The sequence below is a fragment of the Oratosquilla oratoria genome, chromosome 15 (assembly GCF_046742065.1).
Source record: "Oratosquilla oratoria isolate Oo_2021 chromosome 15, ASM4674206v1, whole genome shotgun sequence".
NCBI lineage: Eukaryota > Metazoa > Arthropoda > Malacostraca > Stomatopoda > Squillidae > Oratosquilla > Oratosquilla oratoria.
In genome coordinates, this window is record NC_134791.1 from 19,767,853 (window position 1) to 19,775,352 (window position 7,500).

The 7,500-nt window shown below is 44.5% G+C and overlaps 1 protein-coding gene across 2 annotated transcripts in view; it reads right to left on the reverse strand.

Moving 5' to 3' along the window:
- The window catches only part of Mctp (multiple C2 domain and transmembrane region protein), a 302,695-nt gene that overhangs the window by 106,463 nt on the left and 188,732 nt on the right, over window positions 1-7,500 (reverse strand). For both annotated transcript variants that reach the window (XM_076198654.1, XM_076198655.1), the window contains exon 5: window positions 5,144-5,290. In XM_076198654.1, coding sequence (XP_076054769.1) covers window positions 5,144-5,290 — 147 coding nt within the window. The remainder of the gene's footprint in view (window positions 1-5,143; window positions 5,291-7,500) is intronic.

Genomic DNA, 7,500 nt, shown 5'->3' on the forward strand with positions numbered 1-7,500 from the left:
AAGAAGAAGAAGAAGAAGAAGAAGAAGAAGAAGAAGAAGAAGAAGAAGGAGAAGAAGAAGAAGAAGAAGAAGAAGAAGGAGAAGAAGAAGAAGGCGAAGAAGAAGAGGAAGAAGGAGAAGAAGAAGAAGTCGAAGAAGAAGAAGAAGAAGGAGAAGAAGGAGGAGAATAATAATAAGAAGAAGAAGAAGAAGAAGAAGAAGGAGGAGAAGAATAAGAAGAAGAAGAGGAGGAAGGAGAAGAAGTAGAAGAAGGAGAAGAAGAAGGAGAAGAAGTAGAAGATGGACAAGAAGAAAAAGAAGAAGAAGAAGAAGAAGAAGAAGAAGAAGAAGAAGAAGAAGAAGAAGAAGAAGAAGAAGAAGAAAGGGGAATCCTGATTAAAGGACACTATCGGCCGATCGCCCTCCATCCCGTGTGCTTATCTGTCTCTTATCAGCGAACAACATCCAGAGCATGTTGCCTTTGGAGGCCAACTTCAAAGCCAGTCTTCCAGAATCTGCGATAACTTGATAACCGTTATTCCAAGTTCAAATTCAAATTCGTTCGTTAACGGCCGGGCGGGTGCGGGTACTACACACACACACACACACACACACACACACACACACACACACACACACACACACACACACACACACACACACACACACACACACACACACACATTCACTCGGTGGCGCGGTCGGTAGAGTCCCTTGACTGTCACTACAGTGGTTCGGGTTCGAATCCTGCCCAGGGCTGAAATAATTTCAGTAACGCTACGCTGCGAGTCGTCACTCCAACTCTCGTGGGTGGGGGAGTTGGGTGTGTGTGTAAGGTCACAATATTACCCATAGATCGGTCATATATGAGCTCTGAGCTCTCTTCCGGGAGGGAAATAAGGATTACAAAGGCGGAGCATGCCGACAGGAGACCTTTTGATCCAACACGTGATCCAAGACCATAGTGAATCTCTCTCTCTCTCTCTCTCTCTCTCTCTCTCTCACACACACACACACACACACACACACACAATCGTGGAGCTAAACGGTCTCTAACCGTTATTTCAAATTCAAATTCGTGGCGGTAAATTGAAGATTCAATCGCCTCTCGTAACGGCCAAGGCTGCTTTAAAGAAGTCCTAGTAGTTTCCTCTCAACGAAATTGTGAAAACCGTTATCTCAAATTCAAATTTGAAACCATAAACCCGAAGACGCTCTTTTGGCATCCTGATTTGAATACAATTAAAGGGTAATCTTTGTAGCGGTTGGTAGAGTTCCCGGCTGCCACTACGGAGGTCCGGGTTCGAATCCCGCCTAGGGCTGAAATAATTTCAGTATCGCTGCGCTGCGAATCGTTACTCCAACTCTCGTGAGCGGGGAGTTGGGTGCGTGTATGCGAGTAAGGTCACAGCATTATCCATAGATCGGTCATATATGAGTTCTGAGCTCTCTTCTGGAAGGGAAGTAGTTGTCGATTACGAGTCCAACACGTGGTCCAAGACCGTGGTGAATTACTTGTGATACTGCCTATCAAATTCATTAAGGAACTCCCTCCACTAATTCTTAAGCATCATCTTGACTAGAACGCAAAAGAAAAGAATAAATAAATAAATAGATAAATAAATAAATAGAAATGATATCTGCCATTACATGTACATTTTATTGTGACACGGTACACAGTATTTGAAAATACCAACGTTTAAAAAACGAAACGATGAGCCGGTTTGAACCGGATATGATGCGTTTTGGAACGCGCGCGCAATCCCTATTTGTGTCTGTGTTTGTATACATTTAGGCTGCGTTTACACCGAGCGATCTCGGCTGATTCTCCTCCACCGTTGTGAGTTCGTTTGAATAGAAACGACGTCGGTTACAATCTTTCGTTTCATTTTTTTCAATCCTCAGAAGTCAAATTACCTTTGAATGGTGAAATGAAAGAAGCGAAATCTTTACGAATGTTAGATAGATTGATGTTCTTCGAACGTTGCAAGCAAAGTCTCCTTCTAGCTTTTCAAATTCACAGCATTTGACGAGAATCGGCCTGGACTCGCTTGGTGAAAACGCTGCATTGGACTGTTCTATCCTCAAACCGTAAAAAAAAAAAAAAAAAAATGCCTCGCCTTTCGCAAAGTGGAAAACCCAGAGCCCTGCAGTGGCTGGAAACGGTCCTCAGATCTTATCACAGATGTCTCTGGGAAGAAACTTCGGACTTGTCTATGTTGTGTCGGTGAGGACCTTTTCTGTGTCATCAGTTGAAAGCGGGTCACTGAAGCTTTGACCTGGGATAATCCCTTTGTCCATGTGATGACATTACATTTTCATCTATTTATCGATTTATCTATTCTATTTACTTATTTATCTCTCTATTTACTGAAGAGGATTGCAGTTTGCAGTCGAAATATATACTGTAGATTCCCTGTCTCCAGTCTTTTTTGCTCCAACTGTGGTTTTCACGTGATCGACAAATGTGGTATTGCATTTTTCACCTGTAATAACTAGTCTACTTTGTCATAGTAATGAGTTTATATTTTTACATATTAATCTATTCATCTATATATTCATTCATTTACTTATTTGATAACTGGTCTTCCATTCCGGTTTACTTTTGCACACGAACCTTGTCGAGTAAAATACGTTCCTTAATCTACTTAAGACTTCTGCCTGAGAATAGTTACATTTTCCTTGTACTACATCAAATAAAACCTTGTATATTTTAAGTTTGGATACCAAAACTATCTGAGTGCTCAAAAAATGAGCTCGCAAAAGTTGCGACAAAAATATATTTAGTAATTTCGAAAAAGCAAGCTGGTGTTATCCAATATCTGTTTCTTCTAGACAAGGTGGTGATGAAAAGCCCAAGCCAGGACACGCATAGCTACGGCCGAAGCCGTCATCTTTGAATTATTATATACTTGAACTGTCTGGGCAGGTAGAAGTCATTGCTGTGAATCGAAGAGAAGTGTGGGATTCGAACCCACAAATAAGCGAATACGAGACTAGCGTGTTTCCGATTACGCTACTATCGCTCTAATAATTATTTTATTAAATCAGTTTTTACCTTTCTTCTTATTTGTTATTCAGGTCTTCGTTTCTACTGAAAGTCTCTTCCTCGCTTAAAATTGTCACTGAAACTGGTATAAGATCTATGGGTCTCTACCAAATTATGTTTTCTAAGATTGTGTCGTCTTATTTTCGAGTAAAAGTAACGTTTACGTATTCTTCTTCTCTTTTTGACTAATACGACCACTTTGCGATGAAACTAAAATGTTCGGATTAGAATGTATGTTAGAATCTAACCCTTTCAGACAACAACACGCAAATTTACAGAAACCATAACAATTAGTTAACCGTTTATCACAGGCCCATAACACTAAACAACATTCAGAGTATACTACTTATACAAAAAAATCTATATCTATATCAAACACAATATTAATAATACACTTCACACAATTCCAGGAAACCAATTTTCATTTAAAATACCCAGATAGGAAAAAAACATACAGTTAAAATACTAATCAGATCACCTGTGATTAAAAATAATCAAAAGCGTTTAAGTGTAGAGGTACTTATAAGTACTTGGGGCACTACAACATTGTAAAAACACGTGTTTAAATGGTTTAAAGAATCAAATGCGTGGTAATACTGCACCAAGCACCCGTATGATAGACACCTGAAATGTCCACAAGTGTTTGAATGTATACGGGAACGCGTGTGAACAGTGGATCAACATGCAAAGCTCATCATGTTAGAATCTTACGTATTATATTTTATTGCATGCAGTTATTTAAGAGTTCTTTTGCATATACATACATGCATACACACATACATTATATATATATATATATATATATATATATATATATATGTATGTATGTGTGTGTGTGTATGTGTGTGTGTGTGTGCGTGTGTGTATGTGTGTGTGTGTGTGTGTGCGTATGTGTTTGTGTGTGTGCGTGTGTGTGTATGTACATTTTATTTTTGTAAATACGATACTTAATATGATGTCAACTGCTGATTTTTGTGCCAAAATGTTTCGTCCAAGGACAGCTCTATTTAAAATGCGTGAACGATATAATCTGAAACTAATGACTTCACTTATTATCTCAATGATTAAAACCTGGTGGTAGTGGTGGTAGGGCAAAGAAAAATAGGCGAAAACTTGTGAATTTGATCAAAGTAAGTGCTGCCATTAATCACGCCGACACAACGACGAACTTTACTAACTTTATTCAACCTAAAATAAATCTATTTAATTCAATTAAAGGAATGGGATATAGTGACGTACTTTAGTGATTACATTCTATCTGTCGCCAGATGATTTTACTTAATTAAGGAAGCGGGTGAAGGGAGGTTATCGTTATTGTGATGAGGATTGATCCGAGGTTAAGGAGAAGGATTAAATGTTGGGATTTTTCTCGTTGATATTATTCTAACCACGTAAATACTGTAACATTATTTAATTTTAATAAAATCCTCTGACGACAGCCAAAATAGGATGTACATAGAGCTTCACCATGCCGAAGATCTGAGAGAGCGAGAGAGAGAGAGAGAGAGAGAGAGAGAGAGAGAGAGAGAGAGAGAGAGAGAGAGAGAGAGAGCATGAGCATTTTAACTGTTATTTTAACAGGATGAAGTTAATAAGGCGAGCGCATGGGCGAAGGAAGAGCATTACTGAGTTCAAGAGAGGAAACAAAGGCCTGATCCAGGATAGACCAGTGACGTAATCAACAGGAGTGACGTAATGAGTGACATCAGAACTAGCGAGGTGATTCGTGACGTCACAGCTTACTACGTTCTTGAAGTTAGGATGACAAAAATTTATAACATTGTAATTAAGGATACACAGCTGATCGACGTTGCTTTAAGCTAGTCGTAATTTTATCCTCGCAAGTTAAAGTTAAGATGTTGTAAATTTACAAGGTTGTAAAGCTACAACATTGTAACGAGGCGCATCTGATCGATGTCGTTTTTAGTTGTAGTCTTATCCTCGCCAGTTCTAGCTGCCACGTTCACTCTTTCCCAAAACTATTCACTCAACACCGACACCCGCAAAGGCTTAAGGACGAAACATTCTGAAACTTTTGTCATCACTTATTGGTCCTCCTTGGATCCGGCCCCCGAGGGTGAGGTTGAGGTTGGGGGGGGAGGAAAGGGTGCATACCGAGGGTGTTTTGCCTGACGGGGGCCTGCACGTGCAGGGGACCACGGCGAGGGGACATGGTCAGGGGCGTGGCCGAGGACGAGTGATCCGCGGAGGAGTTGTCCGCGGCATAGTCGGTGGTGCTGTCCTGACGCTCGACACTCACATCTGCAGGAGAACTCATCGTCATTGCCTCGGCTGGCAAGACCTCGGGGAAGAGGAGGAAGGGGGGAGACGGGGGGAGGGGGGGAAAGGGGGGGGAAGTATCAGCTGGCCTCTGGAGGGGTAGGGGGGTGTTAAAAGGGGGGCGGGGCGGGCTGTGGGCGGGGCGCAGCTTGGCGTAGGAAGGGAGACGTTGAGTTTGGAGGATGCTGCGGTCTTGGTGGAGATCTCCTGAAGAAGGCGGTGATGGAGGGGGGGGTATGGGGGGTTAGTAGATACTGTGAACAGTGGGGGAGAATGGCTGTGGGAGCGCGTGAAAGGGGGCTTATCCCAGGGTGGGTTGTTTATATTGATTCAAATGGGGGGGGGGCGTTATTCAAGTTGGGGAGTTTATACTCATAGGGTGCTTGGGGTGGGGGGTAATTTTTATAGGGTGAAAGAAGAGTTTTAGTATAACAATGTTAATGGGGGGTTATCAATATTAAATTCAATTGGGGAATTCACTTCAGGGTCTTGCAGGGACTGCCATGGGGGGAAGTGGGGGTGAATGAGTGATGTGATAGGGAACATCTGCTAGATATGACGTAACATGAAAAAAAGGAGAGAGAGTATTTGATGCGTATATATATATATATATATATATATATATATGTATACATATATATATATATATATGTATATATATATATATATATATAAATATATATATATATATATATATATATATATATATATATATCGTGACGGACGGATCCTCTGCTACTAGGTGACGGAACACCTACTAGCAGGTGGCACAACACCTGCTACGAGGTGTGAGGACTTCAACCTGGAGAAGAACCTTCACCTGAGAGACGAGACTTGGAGAAGGACCTCGGAAACCGGAACATGAGTTCGAGAGGAACCTCCGAACTCGGAGGCACAACGTCGGCGACTCGATGCTGCATTGGCAGCGCAACGACTGGCGGAGGTCGGAGGAGACGGGAAAGGAGGAGGCCGGGAGAGGAGGAGGAGGAGGAGGAGGAGGAGGAGGAGGAGGAGGAGGAGGAGGAGGAGGAGGAGGAAGAGGCGGGGGGGGGAGTAGAAGGAGGGGGAGGGGGGAAGAAGGGTAGACCGAGGAGGAAGGAGGGAGGGAGAAGAAGGAGGGGGAGGAAAAGAAGAAGGCGAATGAGAAGAGGGAGGCGGAGGAAGTAAAGGAGAGGGATATGGAAAGGTCGGAGGAGAAGGCAAAGGAGGAGGAGGAGGAGGAGGAGGAGGAGGAGGTGGAGAGGGAGGCGGAACGGGAGGCAAAACAGGGGGAGGGAGAAGGTGGAGGAGAAGGTGGAGGAAGAGGAAGTAGAGGAGGAGAGGGAGGCGGAACGGGAGGCAAAAGAGGGGGAGGGATGGGGGGGGGAGAATGTGGAGGAGGAGAGGGAGGCAGAACGGGAGGCAAAAGACGGGGAGGGATGGGGGAGGAGGAGGAGGAAGAAGAAAGGAAGGCGGAGGAGGAAGGGGAGGAGAGTGAGGTCAAAGGAGACGGAAAAGGAGGAACGAGGAGAGGGGGAGGAGGGGAGGAGGAGGAGGAAGAGGGGGAGAAAGAATGGGAGATGGAAGGAGAAGGGGAGGAGAGGGAGGCAGAGGAGGAAGGGGAGAGGAGGAATGGAGGATAAGCTGAAGGCAGAAGAGGAGGAAGAGGAGACGGGAAAGGAGGAGAGGGGAGAAGAGGAGGAGAAGGAGGAGGAGGAGGAGGAAGAAAGGGAGACGGAGGATGAAATGGAGGATGAACGGCAGGAGGAAGAGAAGGAGGAATGGAGGAGAAGGAGGAGGGGGAGGAGGAGGAGGAAGAAAGGGAGATGGAGGATGAAATGGAGGATGAACGGCAGGAGGAAGAGAAGGGGGGATGGAGGAGAAGGAGGAGGAGGAGGAGGAGGAGGAGGAAGAAAGGGAGATGGAGGATGAAATGGAGGATGAACGGCAGGAGGAAGAGAAGGGGGGATGGAGGAGAAGGAGGAGGAGGAGGAGGAGGAGGAAGAAAGGGAGATGGAGGATGAAATGGAGGATGAACGGCAGGAGGAAGAGAAGGGGGGATGGAGGAGAAGGAGGAGGAGGAGGAGGAGGAGGAGGAGGAGGAAAGGGAGATGGAGGATGAAATGGAGGATGAACGGCAGGAGGAAGAGAAGGAGGGATGGAGGAGAAGGAGGAGGGGGAGTAGGAGGAAAAGGAGAGGGAGAAAGGGGAGG